This window comes from Corvus cornix, chromosome 10 (assembly GCF_000738735.6).
Source record: "Corvus cornix cornix isolate S_Up_H32 chromosome 10, ASM73873v5, whole genome shotgun sequence".
NCBI lineage: Eukaryota > Metazoa > Chordata > Aves > Passeriformes > Corvidae > Corvus > Corvus cornix.
Genome location: NC_046340.1, coordinates 5,102,825 through 5,122,880, shown reverse-complemented (window position 1 = coordinate 5,122,880; position 20,056 = coordinate 5,102,825). Strand labels below are relative to the sequence as shown.

The following is a 20,056-nucleotide window of genomic DNA, read 5'->3' as shown; positions in this document are numbered from 1 at the left end:
TACATTAGGAAAGCTTTAGGCATTTGGGGTACAGGGAGAAGAATATCAGTTTGGAAGTGATCTCGGGAGATCACCTCATTCAACTCTTGCTCAAAGCAGGGCTACTCTCAAAGCCAGATCAGGCTGCTCGAGGTTCTCGTCCAGTCTTAAAAACTTCCAGGGAGAAGATTCTCTTCTCTCTGGGGCCCAGTTCCTGTGCTAACCATACTAATGGTTTAACTATTTTTTCCTTATGTCCAGCTGGAATTTTCTTTGTTGCAATTTGTGTCTGACATCTCCTGTCCTTGCTCTGTGCACCTCTGAGCAGAATTTGTGCCCCAGCTGGTGCTGGTGCAGCATGTGTTCCATGCCCCTCAATGCCTTATCTCTCAATGATCCTCTGCTGGACTCTAGTCAAGATCTCTCCTGTGATGGTGGGACCAAAACAGGACACGGTTCCCCAAATGTGGACTCACAAATGCTTTGTGGAGGAACAACTGCCCTCCTTGACCTGCCAGCAATGCTCTCACTAAAATGCTGCTCTTCCATGGCCTCACTGCACAGGAGGCACACTGAGGACTCACACCATCATTAACAAATTCATTTGTGGTACTGACTGAAAAAAACCACACCACCTGTGAGGGGCCAGGCCAGGTCTTGGTTATTGACTACGGATGAGCCACACTGATGAGGACAATGTGGTGGAAAGGGGACAAATGCCAGAGGACAAGGCAATAATCAGGGAGATCAGTGCAGATGAGTGGTCCAGGGCTGCTGTGTGTCCTGGACCAGCTGGCATGAGGCAGGGAGACCCTTGGCATGTGGCTCACGATGCCCACAGCTGCCCAGCACTCCTGTGCAGGACATGGAGGTGAGCACCCAACACATCTCTGTGGCTCTCTGCTTGTGGCTGCACTGCTTGTACTTGGGGGTGGGAGGCTTGGGAAAGCCACAGATGGCAGAAGAATGCCCCCTTTCCTTCCCAAAGAGTGCAGAGTTCACTGCCAGCCCAGGGCTGTGCCTGCCTTGCTGGCTGGGTACAGAGGCACATGAACGTGCTGGGCTGCCTCCAGCTGGGTGCTGGGGTCAGTCACTGCCCTTGAGACAGAGGGACAAAGGGCACCAGCCTGCTTAAAGGTTTGCTCTCTTGGCACTGAGATGTTTTCCAGCCCTGCTGGCCTGGCTAAAAGTGCAGAGGGCACGGCAACCTCCTCTCTGCCTTGGCTGGAGTCAGGAGCCAACACAGCCTTTGCCCTACTAACGCCTGTGCTCATCCCCTCCCCTTCCTCTGGGGCAAAGGCTGTGCCAGCCCTGGCTCTGCAGGGCAAAGGTACCATGGCCTCCCTGCCCCACCACTCCAGCTCACACCACAAACACTTCCTGTGCTCCTGCAGGCAATGTTTAGAGCTCACAGGATCTGCAGGGTGCAGGGAAGCAGTTCCACACCCCTGTCTCTGCAGTCTGCTCTGTACTCATTCATATACCATGGCGAGGGGATGAGCCAGATCCCCAAAGCCCTGCAAGGCACCTTCTCACTTCGGTCTGTGAGGGGGCTAGAGAAGGATCTGATCCATTTCCATGCAGGATCAGCAGCCCCATAACCACTGCTGACAGATGTCTGCCCAGTTTCTTTATAAGGACTGCCCTCCTGGGCAATCTATTTAGATTTTTATTTTACTTGCAGTTCAAAAGAAGTGTGATTTAATTCTTTGTGGCAATATAAAAGTATTACCTCCTGGCTTTAGCGACTGATTTATTGCCTCGCTCTTGGCAGAAGAGCTTTTAGACACTTGAAGACTACTCACACCCTCCCCCAGTCACACTTCCTCTACAGAACTGGTTCATTTGGTATCTCCCTGGAGATGTTGGTTTTTAACCTTTGACTGCTCACCTGGGAATCCCCAATGGCTCACACATTCCTTGAAATGTCATGCCAAGCACAGTGTTAATGTTGGGAAGGCCTTGTCTGTAAGCAGAAGAGAAGATGACCACTCTCCTACTGTTTCCATTACAAAATGTGTATGAGGCCACTGATCCAGAAGGAAACTCTTGCTAAAGCATTCCTGAATGCCATGCTTTATACTTTGTTCAGGAGCTGACATTTTGGAGCTTCCAAGTTTGCAAGACTCTCACTGCAGGGGGTAGGAGCTAACAGTGAGCTCAGTTTAATGGTTATCCTGGCTCCATCCCTTGCCACCTCTGCTGGAGATGTTACCCTTTGTTCCCTCCCTGAACTGGAATTTGTCATTAAACCATGACCATCCAAATGAAAGGCTGTTCATAACATGCAGTTTTACCTGATACTCATGTATTTCTTAATGTTTTTTGCAGCTGAAATGGTGACTCTAAACTAGCTGGATGAATCTGTCTGCCAGCTGGCTACTGCAAAAGGGAAGCTCCAGCACCCAACCACAGGCAATGCCTCTTTAACAGTATCACCCTGCATAAAATTCAGAGATGGGAGGAATCCTCCCTCCTTCAGCATCTTTACACCACCTTCTCAGTTATACACAGACACAGTGCCACACTCATCACAGTTTATTGCTCATTTTCAAACACCTTGTTCTTACTCCAATTGCTGTATTAGAAACAGATACAAAACAAGGCACTAAAAGGATTTTCTCCATATGATCCTGATCCTATGGCTTCAGTTGCATTACATGAAGGTACCTTAAATCACCAGCCTCCAGCTGAGGAGCAGAAGGCAAATATTAAGTGCTTAACATCCAGTACCAGAGGTACTCCTGTATGTTCTAGCCTGCATCATGGAGAATGGGCCAGGTAGGGCTGAGACAGGCTGAAAACTCACCCCCCATCTCCCACATTAAGGCTGTACATGCTAATCCACACCAGGCCCTACCCAGAGACATCGAAGCCTGGCTCAGGGCTTTGCACAGCGTTTGCCTGCAGGGCACAGGGAGGGGGAGATTGGGCTACATCCCTGTATGGGATTCCCTGCAAAGTGTAAGAGAGCAAGAGAAAGCAGTTTGCAAACCAGTGAAAGTATTTTGTGAAATATTTTGCATCTGAGAGCTCCTCTGAGTGGGATTGAGAACACATTTTTTGCAATAAGATGGAATTCTGTAGACAAAAGGTGGTCAAACCTCCACGGTCAGATCATCAAGACTCCTCCTCCTTTCTTCCAGGGGTTGCTACACACTGGGATAATGATCAAATCTGACCAAGGGAGGGATGGGTTCACATTGCCAGGAGATGAAAGACAAATGGAGAATGAAACAAAAAATTTCCATTGTTATAAAGGAGAGGAAGCCTAGAATATAACATATCCCACACACAATGCTCCATTTTGGCCTGAACTGCCAGTATGCTCTACTTTTAATGCTACTCATTTCCATATAAAAAAGAAGAGCTGCTGAAGGCCACATCTGGTCTTCAAACACAATTATCCTGCCCAGCAACCTCTTACTTTTTAAACACTTCACTGGCAGGCTATCACTTCATATTCAAACTGGAAGTAATTCCAAGCCCAACCACAACAACTTCAGGTAAACTGGAGCACCGCCTCTCCTGCCTACTTAATTCCATATCCTTTGCCTTTTAATAAAGGAGACCCACACCTTTTAATTTGCTGTTTTTAGACAGCATCAGAAATAATAAGAGAACACGTTGGTCCAGGTTATTATAGTCTGTTCACATCTCCTTGACAGATGAAACAAGGAGTTCTTACACCAGGAAGCGGCAGAACACACAGGCCTAACTCTGATAAAGAAAAAAGTTAAATTTATCCCCTATATAATGTGCAATTTTGTCTCAGATGGTGTCAGACTGGTACTCTGCAAAGTCAGGAGCAGCAAAAACTGCATGCCATGCTAGACAGCTGGACACAGCATTTCTGTTTTAACCCAGTTACACTGCCAGCCATCACTGCCAGTGAGGTCAGTGATGAACAGTAATGCAGTTGCAGGGCAAACATGAAGCATTTTCAAGTGGTTGAACCCATTCAGCCAGCGAGAGAACACACAACCAATCTTGTGGTCATGAGCAGGGAGGATAGGGAGCACCAGATAGGAAAATCGAAACCATGAATGCCCAAATCCAGTAAAAAGCTTTTCTTCTCCCAGGGAATTCTGATGTTAACATGACCAGCTCCATTCTCTTCCCTCCTGGAGCTTGCACAACTAGAAACACGTCCTTGCAGTTTTTCTGACTCAGAGAGCTCTGAGCCAGGCTTCTCTCCTTAACAGCAGGTTCCAAAGTCCTCATTATACTGGAATTTTTAATGTTAAATTAAAAGAAAAAAACAAGGTCCTTATCACAATATGATTAATGGAAAATTGTTGTGCTTGCAGTTACAGGGGTTTGGGAGTTAATGTGCTTTCCTGCACCAAAGCTCTCAGCTGTGGCTGGCTGGAGCAGTCAGAGTCACTGGCCGACAGTCCTTGGCTCACAGTATCAAAGGAAATGAAGAAAGTGCAGATTTTGTGGGACAGGAGTTGGCACTCACTAGAGTACAGCTCCAGCACCACCAGTGCACACCACAGAGATCATCTCCAGGTGCACTCAGACAGTGCCTGCAGGACACAGGATCCACCAACCCAAACCCATCAGAATGCTCATCCCTGACTTCAGGCCATTCTAACCTGCCTTAGCCCACTCCAGACAATCTGACTGTTGGGACCTTGGGTTAGTGAACTGAAGCTTTCCAGTGTAAACATGATTAGTCATGAATCATATACCTATTGCAGTTGCCTATGCAGCTATTTCACAACCCTGTATTAAAATAAATGAATATTTTCTTATCTAGCAGCCAAGTTCCAAGTCCTCTTTCTGTTTGTGAAATATTACTTGGCCTCCTCTCTCCACTCCATCAGGGAGTGTGTCATGGCACCAAATTCATCTGCAAAGGCACAAGGAAGGAAAAAGGGCAGAATTCACTTATTCAGAGGAAAAAATTAGTCTTGAGGTTATTGTAAGACACGATCATTCAAAAGTGCCATATGAAGATAAAAATCTATCAGAAGATCAAAGCTGCAGCCTCATACTATGCAGCTCCTTTTATGTCACTGTTTCAGCTTCAGATGTGGGATTGCTAGTGTGAGGATCCCCACCAGGGAGGAGAGGAGGCCGCAGAAACCAATCATTCCTGGGTTGGTTTTGTAGATTCCCAGCGTATCCAAAGGGCCTGAAAGATCACAGAGGTTCTTCATCAAGTCCAGCAGCAAAGGAGGATTCCTTTTCAGTATCTGAAAGAGCTGGCAGAGAAAACCGTGCACACCATCACTTTTCACACCGTTTAGTTCCTTGCTGTGCTTCTGCCAGAAGAAATTCTCCTTGGTCTGTTCTTCCAGCGCAGCTTGTTCCAGCCTCCAGGAGATCTCATACCAGTCCCTGGCCAGATTCATCAGGAGTGAGCAGTAGTAGCACTTGGTAGCCCAGTTCTGCCACTTGGGTTTGTCGATGTCCGGCTGGAGCCCGACGCTCCTGAGCCACAGCACCGCGTCGCACACGAAGTACAGGGCCCGGCTCAGGTGCGAGGCTGTGAGGCAGAAACGAGGAACCACCTCGGGCAGCTCTGCAGTTCTCCTCGCTGCCACCAAGGCGTGCACCACGTTGCCCAGTCTGAGCACTGCAAGAAACCCCACAAAGGTTAGCACGGCCTGGCCTCACGAAGAAGCCGGCCTGCCACTGTCTGCAAGTACTTTTACAAAACTTAGACGGCTTTGGGCATTTCTGTGCTTAAGCATTTGCTGGAATTAGTGAGGAAAGGGGTGTAAACATCTCAGTTCTGTGTAAACATCACCAGCCCAGGACCTACACACGTGTTTTGTCAATAGCCAGGACTTGCAGCCTCTCCTGCCACTCTGTTCTTGCACCTGGGTGCCCTCTGGACCAGTATCACCCTCAGCTCTGCAGGAGTCAGTGCCAGCAAATAAAGAACACAAACAGAGCCTCTAATTTCAGATGTACACCTCGCTGGATTTTACCTCACTCTGTGGACAGAAGATGTTACTGCATTAATCCTATTGCAATCATGAGCTACAGCTTTCCTAAGTGTCTGTGAAAGCCGGTGATTCACGTGCTGAGCACAGAGACCAAAATCCCTCCTCAAACATGAATCTGTCAGAGGGACTTGTAGCTCCCTGCAAACTGTGTGGAACAGCATATTCCATTTCAAGCTACAACAATCAGGCAAACCTGATTTCACCTGCTGCACAATTTGGGTTTTGTTCCCTGAATGTTAATACAATATTATTCAAAACACTTTTTACACCCTGCTGCCCTGTCACAGTGGCAAATGTTGGCAGCACCCAAGCCTGGTGGAACTACAAGAGCCCTGAATTTAGGCCTGATGTCTGTGAGTGATTTGTTTAGCAGAAGCACGAGAATTATGGCTATGCTGACAAACCAATTGGCCTCCCTACTAGAAATTACCATACTCTGGAGCTAATGGAATAATAAACAAATCCAGGCAATACCATAGATTAGAATACTTGTCTCATATTGTTGCAGTTGTTCCAGGATTGAGCAATTGAGAAGTGGGTGGAAGACCAAGCTGAAAACAAGGGATACAAACATAGCAACAGCGTAACCATCGTGGATGCAACGGTGACACAGAATGGAGGGATGCAAATGGCCAGGCTGTGCGAGAAGCATGGAAGGGTATGTGATTTAGTGGGGCATAAATGCTAAAGAAAATTAATAAGTAGATATAAAAGCCATATTGAAGGATGGTCCTTCCAAAGTGATTTTTTTGGATGATGATCTTTTAACGCTGGCTTGTCTCAACCCATCAGCTGGAAGGACTAATGAGCACACAGTGAGCCAGCCTTGCCTTGTAACCCTGCTCTGTCCTTGAACAGAGATGACAGCTTGGCCTCTACAACAACAGCTGACTGTTAACTTATTCCTCTCATCGTTCCAGCAGTAATTCCAATTGCCTAACTGGAGAGGAGGCTGAGGAAGTAAAAAAAGTCTATCTGGCCCTACCTAGCCTGGCAAGCCATGGCAGGGATAAGGTCTATCGACAATTTTGTAAATATACTAAAAGAGGTTTTGTGGCTTAAGGTAGGTTAACTGCAGAAAACACAAGGCCAGGAGCTGTTTTACTGGAAGGAACAAGTGAAGAAGGTCTTAATCCTCTAGACACCAGGTATACTTACTTTTCCGGCCAGAGCTCATGCTAGATTCCAACTGCTTGAGTTTCATTACCAGCTTCTTTTTATCGGTTTTATTCTCTATTAAATAGCTAAGTAACATGCATGTGTACTGAGTGGCTCTGGAAGGGAAAAAACGAGAGGGAGACACAGGTGAGACACAGACAATCACGGGATGGCAGCAGCAGGACAGGTTTATTTCACAGAATCACAGAATTGTCAGGGCTGGAAGAGAACTCTGGAGACCACCCAGTCCAACCCCACTGTCAAGGCAGGGTCACCGGCAGCGGGTGACACAGGAAGGCGCCCAGGGGGGTTTGGAATGTCACCAGAGAGGGAGACCCCAGGGCTCTGCCACCCGCAATGTAAAGAAGCTCTTCCTCACGCTGAGGTGAAACTCCTTGCGTTTTACTTTACGGCCATTGCTCCTCGTCCTGTCGCTGGGCACCACGAGCCTGGCACCGTCCTCTGACAGCCGCCTTTGGCGCAGAAGGTGCCCCTGGCCCGCGCCGCGCCAGGGCCGGGCTGTCTGCGGGGACGGGGCCGCGGCCCGGCGGGACGGGGATGGGCGCGGGGCCGCTGACGGGCCCTGGGTCGGTGCTGGGGGTCCCGAGGGGGACGCCTTCCCCCACACTCACCGGAAGAGCTGGTCGCGGCCCTGGCAGCGGTTGGTGAAGTCCACGAAGCCCTCCATGGCTCGGCGGCACGGCGGGAGCAGCGCGGGGGCCGCGGCCGCTCCGCCCCGCCGCGCTCGGGCCCCGCCCGCCGCGGAACGCTCCGCTGCGCGCTACGTTCCCGGGCCGGGCTGCGGCACCGAGGCGCCGTTACCACGGCAACCGTCAACAACGGAGCGGCTGCGGTGTCACCCCTAAAGGGTTCCCCCGCCCGGGAGCCGCCGGCCGCACCTGCGGCGGATCCTGCCGGGAAAGCCGGAGGAGCCCGGCCCGGCCCCTCGAGCCCCGGCCCCGCTCCGAGGCCAGGCCGCTGTGAGGGGTGACGGCGGTGGGGGTGGGTCCGCGTGAGCACGGCCCCGCCGCAGAGGTGAAGCTCAAAACCAGCCGGTGTCTTGGAAATGAGGTATAAAACTTCCAGTGGGAACACCTGCTTTCCAAGTTAATTGTTGGGATTTTACCCAGGCCGAATAAGTCCGTTAATGAAGAACAAGCTACTGTTTTTGAATGCTTTGTCATAATTCTTACACGAGCTCGTGACAAAGTTTTTAGGCTCCCTTTCCCTGTGGGCAGCCTGCAGATCCCTGTGTGGCTGAGATCGCCAGAGCAGGACAAAACCCCCGGGTAACAGAGCTGATACAAGGAGAAATGAGCTGTATAGAACAGGGCTGCTCTGGCTATCAACACTGAAAGGAACCCCCCTTAGACATCATTAATCATCTTTTCCCCCATTACCTCATGAAAGAAAGTATTGAAGGTATCCCCTTCCTTCTTCTGCATCCAGGGTGATTCCTGCATCCGTGGTGCATTTTGCATCTGGAAGGGGAGAACCATGGCTGTGAATACATGGAAGTATCCCCTGGGGATTCCCCCACCATCTGAAAACGACTGGCCAAAGGATGAGGAAGATTTCTTCCTGCTGGATCCTGATCGAGAGCGTGATGCATTGCCGCAGCCCTTCAGGATGATCAACAAACTGGTGATGCAGGTTTTTGAGAGTGCTATGGAAATCATTGAAAGAAGGGAGACGCTCCGAGAAGCACAAAAACGAAAGGTCCAGCCCAAGAAGTGCTTCCCTACAGCTGAATTCCAGGTACAGAGCCTCTCACAGCAGAGATAGCATTAACCACCACAGCAGATTTTGTCACTCTTCTGTTCATGACCTTCCTCAGAATCCACCACCGTCTCGCTGGTTCTCTTTAAAAGCCGGCAGCTTCTAAGCTTGTCTGACAGGTTCTGCTTCCCACTCGACTATCACACCTCTCTGGAAAGAGAGAAGCAGGTATTAAACACTAAATTCACCTTTTGCTTCCCAGGCTGGCTCCACCCTTGTTTGCTGAGGAGAAAGTAATTAGTCGGTAGCACACAAGTGGGCAAGCTCAGCTCTGTGTTGTGGTGAATACTCCAGCACCGTGAGCAGAATGACAGTACTGCCTTCCCCATGATTATGTGGGGGTGTCCAGGAGGATACACTGGTGTCTGCTGGTGTTCTGTGATTGCCTGGGGGAGTTCAGCATCCCATCACATCCCTGCTCTAGAATGGAAAGGCTGAGTGCTCCTGAGTTCTTGGCCTTTAAAGCCCCTTCTGTTTGTGGGAAGGGGAAAGGTGGGAGAAAACTTCCTCTTTCCTACCACAGGCCAATCTCTGTGACAGAGATGAGAGACCCTCCCCTGCTTTTCTGGGGAAAGAATGTATCCAAGTTTTTCCCTTGTGGAAGAAATCAGCATTTTCTGGTGAAAAGGCCAGGAATATATCATTAGCATGGCTGAGGTGTCCTCCACTGAGAAGGCAGTCGGGTACACTCACCTTTTCTGTTTCTTGGTAGGTAACTGAAAGAGCCAATTGCCTTGCAGTGTCTGGAAAATACGTCTTTGTTGGTCTGTCCGAGGGTCTGGCTGCCTTCAACACGTGTGACTTCAAGAATGTCTGTGCTTGGGATGCAGCCAAGACAGAGATCTGTGCCGTCCATGCCTTGGATTTGGGGAACGAGTGCCATGTCCTGCTTGCTGTGGATGAAATGGGTTAGTGTGACGTGGATTTCCTTGCCCTGGCTGGGGATAACTGTGCTCTGGAGCTGAATTGGCAGCTGCACTACAGAAGACTGCTGGATCAGGAGGAACATTAGGGTGGCTGACAGGTTTCCTAGAAAGCCCTTTAAAGAGGGCGTTAGACAGCTAACAGATTGTAGGGTGACGGGGTGATTAGCAGAAGGTGTGGGTTTGGTGGCCTCTCTGGAGCAGCAGAGGCAGGTGCAGAACTGAGGATCAAGCACAGTAAAATTTAGGAACATCTTGGGCTGGACAGAAAGAACTAAAAGGCTCGGTATGACCCGCTGCCTGTGAGCTGGTCCTGCACCTGTAATAGTTTGTTGGTTCATCTGAAACTCATCAGTTCTGGTGGAAACACTTTTCAGACTGGCTTATCCATCTCTGTACACAATCAAATCTTTACTGGTGCTGGCATAAGGAAGCCAGCATAGGTTTAGTGCTGGAAACAGTGAGATATTGTTCCTTGGGCCCAGGAAATAATGTAGCCCTGTTCACTCTCCTGCACATGTTGTAACATCCATCTCCCAAGAGTGCGGCTAACATTCATTCACTTTTCTCTCCCTCCTCCTGATACTTCTGTATTTCTATTTCAGGGCTTGTCTGGCTCTTCTGCTTTCACAAGCAAAGCTTCCTGCTCGTTAAAATCCTGAATGAAGTGGTAAGTGCTGAGCTAATTCCGTAGACTCTGGGCACAGGCTGGGAAGTAATCAATCATGAGGAGTACTAATTGCCCTCAGAAATTTATTCATAGGCAGCAGCACTCCAAGACTGCTGCCCAATATTTATTCTTGTTCTTCCAACAATCTGCCTGGCCTTCAGCCTGTGGAGAACCGTGTAAGGCCATGGAGCTCTCTGAATCAGTGATCTTGCTTTGATGCCAGCCTGTTTTTCCTTGGCAGGAGGATATCAGCCAGCGAAGCACTTGTGTGGAGGAGGTGCTGTCCCGAGGAGGTGATTATGCAGGAATCCTGCTGCAAGGCAAGTGCAGGAACGTGCTGTGTTTGGAGACTCTTGTGGTCTAACAGAGGGGCAGCAGCAATGTTTTTAAAATGCTGCAAGTGGTGTGGGTACCCAGGGACGGTGTTATAACTCTCCCAGTTCCTCCTCCAGCTTAGAGAGCTGCCCGTGCCCCTCCGTGTCCCCTCCTTGGTGTGGATCAGACTGATCCCAAAAGTAAGCTGTTTGGAGCTGCTCAGTGCAGTCCCCAGCTCCCAGGAGACTCAGTGAAAGCAGGTTACCCTCCCTCCAGAAGTACCAAACTCAGTTCTTCCTCTGGCTTGCTATGGCTCACTTTTACACTGGAAAGATGTAGGTAGACCTGAAGAATTTTCTCTGCAAACATAGGCCAGAGAACATAGAGAACCTCTAAAAACACTACAAGAAACTCCTTGCTACAACATTCTTCTGTTTCATGGCAGCTGAATCCATGGCAGGCAGGATTTCTGGCCCCATGTTTGGTGGAATCTGCCTGGACACATGCTGAGAATGACACATGTAGCATCCACAGAGAACTAATATGAGACCATGTCTCCATTTCTACTTTCTAGTCTACTACTCAGAGGCTACAAGTCAGATTCTTGACTTAGTAGCTTCATGGAGTTTCTTTGGTGGATGTGGGACCTTGAGGAGTTGAGCTGAGCTATCAGTCTCAGTCAAGCATGTCAAGCATTAAGTGGGAGAAGAGGTGGGCTGCATGGAGTTCACAGAGACTTTACATTTCAAAAAATGCACAAATCTTTTTATAAGAATATAAGATAACAGAGGCTGCTTGCCTGAAAGACCTTTTCTCCTCATTTCCAATTGCTTAACATGCTTTCCCAATGCAGACAGCACAAAAGCTTGGCTGGAGATCTACCAATTGCCTAAGGATTCCTGGCTGAGAGAGATGGAAAAAAACTCAGGAGCTGCAGAAGGGCTGGCTTGCAGTGAGAGGAGGTCAAGCTGCTTATCTGAGGTACAAAACAGTTCCATCTCTCTCTGTGCTATTTTCTCTTACACCTTTTTGCCCACAGGTCTTCCCCCAAGCCTTGCTGCTGCAGACAGTGACAGCAAGACACAGCCTGAACACTCCTATTGGCCCAAGGGGATGATGTGTGTGTGTCTCTGCAGCTGCTGCAGCCACCCATCCCACGTTTCATAAGGCCTCTGTGCTACTGGGACATGTTTACTCTCCCAAGACAGGCTTTCCAAAGAGATTTCCCTGGTCCCAGGGTTAGTGTTCCTGCTGCCCCTCCCTGAAACTGGCAGCTCATTTCTGAGCAGTATTGCTCCATCTGAGGGGGCCCTGTGTAAGGGTATTCCCACAGGGCTTCTCCCTTATGTTACTGGGGGAAGGTGAAGAGGAGTGGGGATCAGGCAGGATGCCTCTGTTTGGGAGTCTGGCCCTGAAGCACGGTTTGTGTTTTAGATTACATGCAAGAGGAGCCTGGTGGGGTCACGGCCTCACCCACCTGAGCAGGGCAGAGCCTCGGCCTGTGTGCACGAACCACTGTTACCTCTGGTTCTTTGCCAGAAAACTCAGGATCTACGTGGAGATGGTTCTGCAGAGATGGTCACTGGCCTCAGTGACCATCCCTGAGCTGTCACAGGGAATTTTAAGTGCTGAGTCAGTGCTTAACCCTCCCCTTTCTCACTTTCACCCTGCTGGATTTCACCTCTCAGCACACAGACACCTCCTGCCCAGCACCTTGAACTAACCCCCTGGGATAGCTGCCTCCTAACTCTTTCCTCTTCCTTCAGCAAAGACTTGTCTGGACATTTAAGAGGGAACTGCTTCTCAGCCTTGTCTTTAGGACAAACACCCCACGTAACTTAGCCAAGCCAAAACCAAACACTCAGGCATTCCCTCTTTGCTGATTCCATGTAAACTACCCAAGTTCCTGCCCCTTCCTTCTCAGACATGTCTGATTACTAAGCCAAACCTTTTTTGTTTAGCCCAATGTCAATGTGTTACAATTTTCTATTCCCAGCCAAGCATATATGTGACCTCCTCCAGTCCTGGGCTCTGTGAAGTAAAATCTGGTTCTTGCTTTCAGCAGACACTCTTCAACCTTTAGTCCTGCTTCTTTTTTTTTTTCTTTTTTTCCCCTTTATTTTCTGAACATTGCTCTGACTCACACAGGCCTGTGCTGCAATAGGAATAATTCAGAGATGGCACAAAGACAGGAGTCTGGGCAAGACATCCTTAGTAATGTAGCTGAAAATGTAGTGACCTCCATGGAGCTTCTGTATTTTATCCTGAAGAATGAGCCTAAACCCTGTATCTCCCAGATGGTGCCAGCCAACCTTTGCATACACAAAGGAGTTTTTCCTAAATCTTAGGAAGCATTTGATTCCCATGGACAGGTGAAACTCATCAGTGTAGCACACAACACAGTTCTCAGGCGGGCACTTTTCTGTTGCAGGAGCTTCCCGTGTCTGCAATCCAAGCTGATGTAGAGCTGGATCTCCCAGTGCTGCTGCTGACAGTGAGGCCACCCAAACCCATTACAGGTCAGGACTGATTCTGTATGTGCAGCCTGCAGCCCGTTTCAGGTGGCAAAGGAATCATGGCCCCTATAAATACAGAACAGGTCAGAAAGTTTCAGTAACCTCCTCCCTGGTCCTTTCCTGACCTGTCTTTCTAACTACATGTAATCCTGTAGTGGGAGTTGCCTCCTACCAGACTATCTCACATGTCACCTTTGCCAGCACAAAATACTTCAGGGTATCTCAGAGTGGGTGTCATTACACCCTTGGCTTCAGTGTCATTGGAGAGGGAGGAGGCTGCTTCCTAGATCCTAGCAGTACCCCTAGTTCATCACTGAGTCCTGGATTTATAGAAAAATGCCAAGGATGGGGAGGGGACAGACTTTATGCTGGGAAAATGCCACAGAAAGGCAAGGTGAGCAGGATCCTCAGAAGTCTTCCCCTAATCCCTGCCTTCAAATACTGGAAAATGGACTAGAGATGTGGAAAGTCCTACTGAAGATAAAGTGTGTCCTCTGTGCTTGAAGACAATGCCAGCCCCAAATACCTTCATGGTGTCTGCTTCTCCAGGGCTGTGCCTTTTCCCTCTGTGTTCCCAATGCAGGCACTAGTTTTAAAGACCCTTTGGATGCCTTGAAGGAAGTGGATGATGACAGCATGCTTGGCTTGGGGTACAACCACCTAATCAAGGATTCCCAGTGGGAGCTGCACGAAGCAATCTTCTGTAGCACTTACCGGGAGTATCTGGAGGGTCAGGGCGTGACCAAGGAGGAGATCCCCAGGTGAGTGGGAGCACCAACCAGGATTTCAGTCCACGAGTCATCCACACAGGGCACTGGGCACTCATAGATGGAAGCCCCTGTCTTAGCTTTGCTTCCTTCATCCCAAGGCTTCAGGGCAGGGGGCTGGAGCCATGCCAGGGCTTGTCACAGTGCTGCCTACTTATCAAAGCCTTTCTTTTACATGTATTTCTTCCTTTTTTCAGACATGCTACCTTTCATTTCCTCCTGCCTAGCCGGATCCTGATGGGACCAGAAATGGAAGTACAGCCAGGTAATCCAAATGGACAAAAAGCTGTTAATCTGTGAAGCACAGTCGTTGCATGACACTGAGCTCCAGTGAGAGCTCAGTGGGTCTGGCTTGCATCCACTCTGTAAATTCCATCTCCAAGGACATAGGCCTTGGTAAAACTGTCAGCTCTAAGACTTATAAGTCAGTTATCAGCATGGGGTAAGAATCTCCGTAGTTTAAAAAACTCCCACTACCTCCCCCCTGAAAAAAACACCAAGCAAGCCCCCCCCAAAAAATGAAAAAGAAGGCATATAGTCAAGGTAAAAATGACAGAGGAGAGGTTATTCTGGTTTAGTTTCTGTGGGAGCAGAGCTTGTCTCAGGGGAACTATGAAAGCTCTAATGAGAGCTTTCTAATGGTGTTTTGGTGTCCTGGATTGTTCCTTTCTTTGTCCCCAGTCTTCTTCTCTTTTTGTCATCCCCTTCTCTGTACCAGATATTCCAGTTGGCATCGGTGTGCATTGGGATGGAAACCATAATTTCTGCTTGTACTTACTTAACCATTCTCTCAAGGGGAAAGCAGGTAAGAATGTTTTGCTTTTTCTAGCAGAGCACTCTGTGGGGAGTGGGAGTGTTCTGTGGCCAATGGCTGTCATTCTGCCAGGTCTTCATGATTCAGGGAAATGAGGAATTGGGAGGAGAGCTGACTCATATCTTGTGGGTTAGGCTGGCATTTGGATTGTGGGGCTCAGTGTTGCACAGGCTGGCAGTGTTTTTAGTGAAGCCACTCTGGCAGGAGGCTGCAGAATGGTGCATGTTTAATGGGGAAAATGGATGTTAGTACCATGTGAGGGAATGTTCTGCACCTTCTCACGTCGTCTCTCTTCATGCCACTCTGTTTAGATTCTGATCTGATGCCTGATGTTGTGTGGCCATGTGCTGCTCCAATTGCATGCTCGGCTGTCAGTTCCTGCTCCAGGTACCTGGCACTGGCAGGTGAAGATGCAACAATAACTATCTGGGATAAACACCTAGGTGAGCTTGCCCTTTAGGACTGTATATTGGGATCACTGTCGATAAATTAGGTCTTTGCCTAGGAGTTTGAGGCTCAGACTTAGTGTAAATTAGGGGCTGGTAGTGAGTCTACAAGCAAATCTGGAAGTAGTTTGGATTCAGTTGTCCATTGGATGCTTGGCCAGAAGTTGCCAGCACAGAATGACTGCCCTGGCCTTTTCAGAACCCATCCAGGGCAAGGCATGGCCTGGAACTGCTGCAGCAAGGACTGGTCACAGTCTTTCCTCGAGGCTGTGAGACAGTGACGGTCACTGCTTTGCCACTGCACTCTCAGGTCATCTTTGAGAGTGTTGTGTCATCACAGTTCAGGCTGCCATCAGTGCTGGTGTCATCCTGCCATGATGCAGGGACTCTCCTGGCAGAAGAATCTTCTTCTGCCATCTGCTTGTTCTCCCTCTGAGTGGGCCACACTCCAAACTAAGCTTTGCTTGGATAAATTACCAGTTCCTTTTTTCTTCCTTCCTCAGGATACCCACTGTCTGTGACTGCCATTCTAGAGGAACGTTTCATCCGTAGTATCCACTTTCTGTGTGGCTCTGCAGCTGCCAGTGATGAGACACCTGGTACAGATCCTGTCTGTCCTGGTGCAGATCCTGTCTGTCCCATCATACAGCTTCTAGTGCTGTGTACAGACAGCTCTTTCTATTTGGTGAAAGCACCCCGGGCTGGGAAGTCCAGCATCACACTCCTGGCAGACAGGTGAGGTAGACTCTGACAGATCTCACTTCAGCCATGGTTATAGTGGTCAGGTCTAACAGGGAGCCCCAGATTTCTGTGGAGTAGAGAGCTTCCTACTGCTCTTACCCAGATGGCTCTGCCATGCTGCTGTCAGCAGCAAGTGCGGTTTTGCTAGTGCTAAAATCTGGTGGTTTGCCAGAATTAAGGGTGTTTCCGGGTTCTTCTGTGCACCAGAACACAAATACTTCTAGCACAGCTCCAGGGCTCACGGTGAAGTATTTGTATCTGTGCCAGGTACCCAGGGGAATTTTTTTCTTCTCTCTTCTGCCCTTAACAGAGTAGCTTCCCCCTAGAAGTCAGAATAAACATTTCTTGCCATTTTTCTATCATTTTTGGGTTCACTTATCCCCTTGGTTTGAGGAGAAGGAAAGCTATTGCTCTGAAGACTCTGGATTCATGCCTCCATGGCATTTGTATCTCCAATGTAGTTCCTAGGCAGGTTTGCACAGGGATGGGCCTCGGGGGTTCCTGCCTGGGATGAGACAGGCTTTGTCTCTAGAGGGAAGGGGCTTTGTTGGGACTTTAGGCCACCCAGCATGCTGAAAACTGCCATTGTCATTATCACAGCTTCTCAGTACGTGCCAGGTACATGCAATAGCAGCATAAAGCTGTGTCTCTTTTACAGGCCTGAAAATCCAAATCTTACTATCAGTGCAGTGGTGCCTGTCCTGGCCTTCCCCAGTGCAGTGAGTATTACTGCCAGCTCTCTTAACAACTGGGTGGGAATACATGTCCAGCTGTGCTGGGATCTTGTTTCCAGCAAGGATGGTAACTGGGTGCCTAGAAGATAAAGACAAGGGCAATCAGATACAGTTCTTCCCTCACATCCTTTCCAAGCCTCCAAATATTTTTAGCATGAAGACTTCCTGCACCTGTTACAGGTCTGTGTGTAGCTGGTAATGCTCACAGGAATTATCTTCCATGATGTTACTCAGTATCCCCTTGCACCCATGTCCTCTAACTGGCCACTGAGGTGCACATGGACAGGTCCAGCTGGGAGGTGAAAGGGTTCAGCCATGAAGTTTCAGGCATCAGGGTCAAATATGAGAGGGCATCCTGGGGAGGAACACAAGTCCAGCCAGACCTTTCAAGTGGCCTCAGAAAGTTTTCAGGCATGAGAAGGAAAGGACTAAAAGCCACTCACCATAGCAGCCATGCAGAAGGCTGGATCTGGCTCATTTCTAATGTATTCTGTTGCCCTTTTCTAATCCCAACCTTCAGCATTTTCAGTCCAAGTTCCCTGCTAGGCCTGTTTTTGATCTGCTGTGGCCCTATGACTGTGGGACAGGCAAAGAAAACAGCATCATAGTTGGGGATATGAGGTCCTGAATGTCATCCCATGAACTTTACAGAAAATGTTTCTCACTTCTTTTACACCTACGAGTCAATTTTGGTGCTTCAGGTCCTGATCTTCTCCTGGGATGGCACAGTGTCCCTGATGAACACTGACACATCACAGACTGTTTACTGCTTCTGCACTCCACCTTCTCATGCTGTAGCACCCCCCTGGCAGCCAGTGTTCACAGTGGACAGTATGAACTGCTGCCTGCTGCTTCGAGGTGGGTGATACCTTTGGGTGCTCACAGATACACCATCACTGGGCGCATTCAGCTGTGCACTGATCCTTGGTAGTTCTTGTTGGATGACTCCTGATGCAGTAGCTAACTCTTCTTGTTTCTGTCCAGGAGATGAGCAGCAGCAGGAAGATGAATTGGCCCAAAGCAAAGCCGCTCAGAGCACCATCTTCCTTTTTGACTTCAATTCCTGCCCACTGAAGGAGGCTTTCCCAAAGAAACCAGATTTGTCTCTCAAATCTTTGCAGGAGCTGAAGTGGATTGAGAGATGTAACATTTTCTTACGTGATAGGTTTCACTTTCTGCCAGAGAGGTAAGTGCACCTGCATTATTGTAAGCTGTGGTGTTGCTGAGTTCATGCAAGGTCTCACCCTGGAGCTTCTGGGTTGTTCTGAGTGCTGTGACAGATTTGTGTCTGAGTGAGGTTGGTGTACAGGCAGCTGGATTCCTGACAGCCACCCAGAACCCTTCCTCCTCTCCCTTCTGTCCTTCCTAGACAGCTTCAGCTGTAAGTCAGGGTGCCTGGAGCAGGCTTGTCCTTCCAGGTAGAGAGGGCTTGCAAGATCTAATGTGTTTTTGTGCAAAAGTTTGTGCAAGTTTGTCAGGGAATATGATCCTCACGTGTTTGCATATTCCTTTTGATCCCTTTGATCTCCCAGGTAGAGCTGGGATCTCTTTGTACCTCTCTCTTCCCCTGCATTCCCGGGTTCGTGTGATGTTTACATAGGTTTGTGTCGGAGATTCCTCGGTTCGAGGTGGTCCCCGGCAGCCTCGGGGATGATGCATTGCGTCGATGCTGTCGTTAGATGGCGCTGTGACACCTCTTTTTGGGGTCCTTTGCCTTGAATTCTCTTGGGAACCCGGCGCTTGATCCATGTCAACATTTTGCATCTTCTTTTCACTATGCCTTAATTCTCCAAATTGAAACGGGACAGGTGGGTGCAGGTGTGACCTTATAGCACATATTACCTGGCAGCCTTCCCTAATTCCTTGTCTCCAGGGTGAATCCTGTGGAGTTGTCTGGTTAGTTAAGTGCAGAAAAGTGCTATCCTATGCTACCAGCCACCAGTTCTGTTCCTCCTGGAGAGGAGAGGAGACCCTTGTCTGCCTTATACCAGAAAACCGGGCAGACATCACCTCCAGAGATATCTTGCTCCCTGGGAACTGAGAGCTGAAGCCAGAGCAGTGCAAATACAACTGCAGTGTGACCTGTGTCTACAGACATCTACAGACAACAGAAATTCAGAGGTCCTTGCTGTCAGGAACAGTAAACTTGAGTGTTGATTGGCATGAGGGGATCACCGAGGTTTTTCAGACACAAGAAGTAGAACTGCTTAATTGGTAGTGAGCCCCAGGGGCCCTTGGGGGAGTTGTCTGAGCACTGGGGGAATGTCAGGGACTGTTTTTGTTTTAACCACCCTTGTTTCCCCTTTTTAGGCAGCAGGTACTGCTGGAAATGGAGGAGCAGGAATACTGGGATTGTCTGCAGGCACAAGCAGCTGCCATGGACAATGAGAGAGAGAAAGTGAAGGGAGAGAAGAAGCAGTAGCCAGCCTTGCATCCTGGGGGCCAGGCTCATGATCCAGCACTGACATTTTGATAGACACTCTATTCCAATCATCTCTCTCCCAGCGACCTGGAGCATCAGAGCAATCTGGTATGTTACAATAATACAGAGGACCTTAATAAAGTCTTTTCTCCATTAAAAGTCTCTTGCTCTTCATATGACTGGCATTTCTTCAGACTCTGATTTTCTGTCTTTGTGTTGCTGGAGCTCACCAGTGGGTCTCATTTTCAGCTCCTACCCTGATGGGCAGCCAGCAGCATCCTTGTGTTTAACCAGAGACCTGGTCCTTTCAAAGGAGGCAGCAAATTGGCTGTGGAGGTGTCTGTCATCCCCCAAAGCATAGCAGTGCTAAGCAGAAGTGACACTGCAGAGTGTGACAGGCCTGACACAGGATGTTCTGCAGTTGTTTCTTTTGGCTTCAAAGCAGGAAGTTTTGGGATAAGACCACTTAGGATTACAGCCTGGAAACCCTATGAGAAAGCTTCAGTATTTTTACAACTGATCATGCTTCCAGGATGATTGCCTAACCCACAAAGAATCTGACAAATCTCCCAGGAACTACTCCAATCTGTGTGCATGGGAGAGGGTTTTTTTCCCCCAGGTCTCTCTCTAGTGCCTCCCCCAAAGTACAGGAGTGCATCAATGCAAGGTGCCAGGGATTCGGCACAGACTGAGCTGTGTAGATGCTCCTATGCCAAGGTCCCATTTCAGTTTTTTACAGCAAGTTGTCTTGTTTTGGGCCAAGTTTTGATGAGAGCTTTCAGCTAATCCCCTGGAAATAAAGTCAGCCACTCTGTTGGGGAGGTAGGAA

At 49.0% G+C, this 20,056-nt stretch overlaps 2 protein-coding genes across 4 annotated transcripts; one reads left to right on the top strand and one right to left on the bottom strand.

Annotated features, from left to right (window-relative positions):
• Positions 1-2,499: 2,499 nt before the first annotated feature.
• On the bottom strand, positions 2,500-8,654 carry PEX11A (peroxisomal biogenesis factor 11 alpha). 2 transcript variants are annotated; one of them, XM_010391052.4, is made up of 3 exons: positions 8,501-8,654; positions 7,101-7,216; positions 2,500-5,566 (listed from the first exon to the last, which is right to left on the bottom strand). In XM_010391052.4, the coding sequence occupies exons 1-3, from the start codon at positions 8,641-8,643 to the stop codon at positions 5,001-5,003; spliced, it is 825 nt and encodes a 274-aa protein (XP_010389354.2). In that variant the 5' UTR covers positions 8,644-8,654; the 3' UTR covers positions 2,500-5,000. The 2 variants fall into 2 exon arrangements, with proteins under 2 accessions (XP_010389354.2, XP_039413637.1); XM_039557703.1 differs by lacking the exon at positions 8,501-8,654 and adding an exon at positions 7,733-7,843.
• Positions 8,577-19,389, top strand: WDR93 (WD repeat domain 93). 2 transcript variants are annotated; one of them, XM_039557702.1, is made up of 15 exons: positions 8,577-8,858; positions 9,592-9,787; positions 10,408-10,472; positions 10,714-10,792; positions 11,641-11,768; positions 13,219-13,306; positions 13,887-14,064; positions 14,268-14,335; positions 14,789-14,875; positions 15,196-15,327; positions 15,834-16,065; positions 16,730-16,790; positions 17,507-17,663; positions 17,790-17,991; positions 19,116-19,389. In XM_039557702.1, exons 1-15 carry the CDS (start codon positions 8,598-8,600, stop codon positions 19,225-19,227), a joined length of 2,046 nt encoding a protein of 681 aa, XP_039413636.1. In that variant the 5' UTR covers positions 8,577-8,597; the 3' UTR covers positions 19,228-19,389. The 2 variants fall into 2 exon arrangements, with proteins under 2 accessions (XP_039413636.1, XP_019136527.2); XM_019280982.2 differs by having other exon boundaries at positions 17,489-17,663.
• The last annotated feature ends 667 nt before the right edge of the window (positions 19,390-20,056 follow it).

What these genes read in the sequence shown, in the direction of transcription:
- WDR93 (XM_019280982.2), top strand. Translation starts at nt 8,598, where the DNA reads ATGGCTGTGAATACATGGAAGTATCCCCTGGGGATTCCCCCACCATCT. An exon ending in GGTCAAGCTGCTTATCTGAG is followed by an intron (nt 11,769 to 13,218) that starts GTACAAAACAGT and finishes TTTCTGTTGCAG; the next exon opens with GAGCTTCCCGTGTCTGCAAT. An exon ending in CTGCTGCCTGCTGCTTCGAG is followed by an intron (nt 17,664 to 17,789) that starts GTGGGTGATACC and finishes GTTTCTGTCCAG; the next exon opens with GAGATGAGCAGCAGCAGGAA.
- PEX11A (XM_010391052.4), bottom strand. Translation starts at nt 8,643, where the DNA reads ATGGTGGGGGAATCCCCAGGGGATACTTCCATGTATTCACAGCCATGG. An exon ending in TCAATACTTTCTTTCATGAG is followed by an intron (nt 7,217 to 8,500) that starts GTAATGGGGGAA and finishes TTTCCCTTCCAG; the next exon opens with AGCCACTCAGTACACATGCA. An exon ending in CATGAGCTCTGGCCGGAAAA is followed by an intron (nt 5,567 to 7,100) that starts GTAAGTATACCT and finishes GGTTTCTTGCAG; the next exon opens with TGCTCAGACTGGGCAACGTG.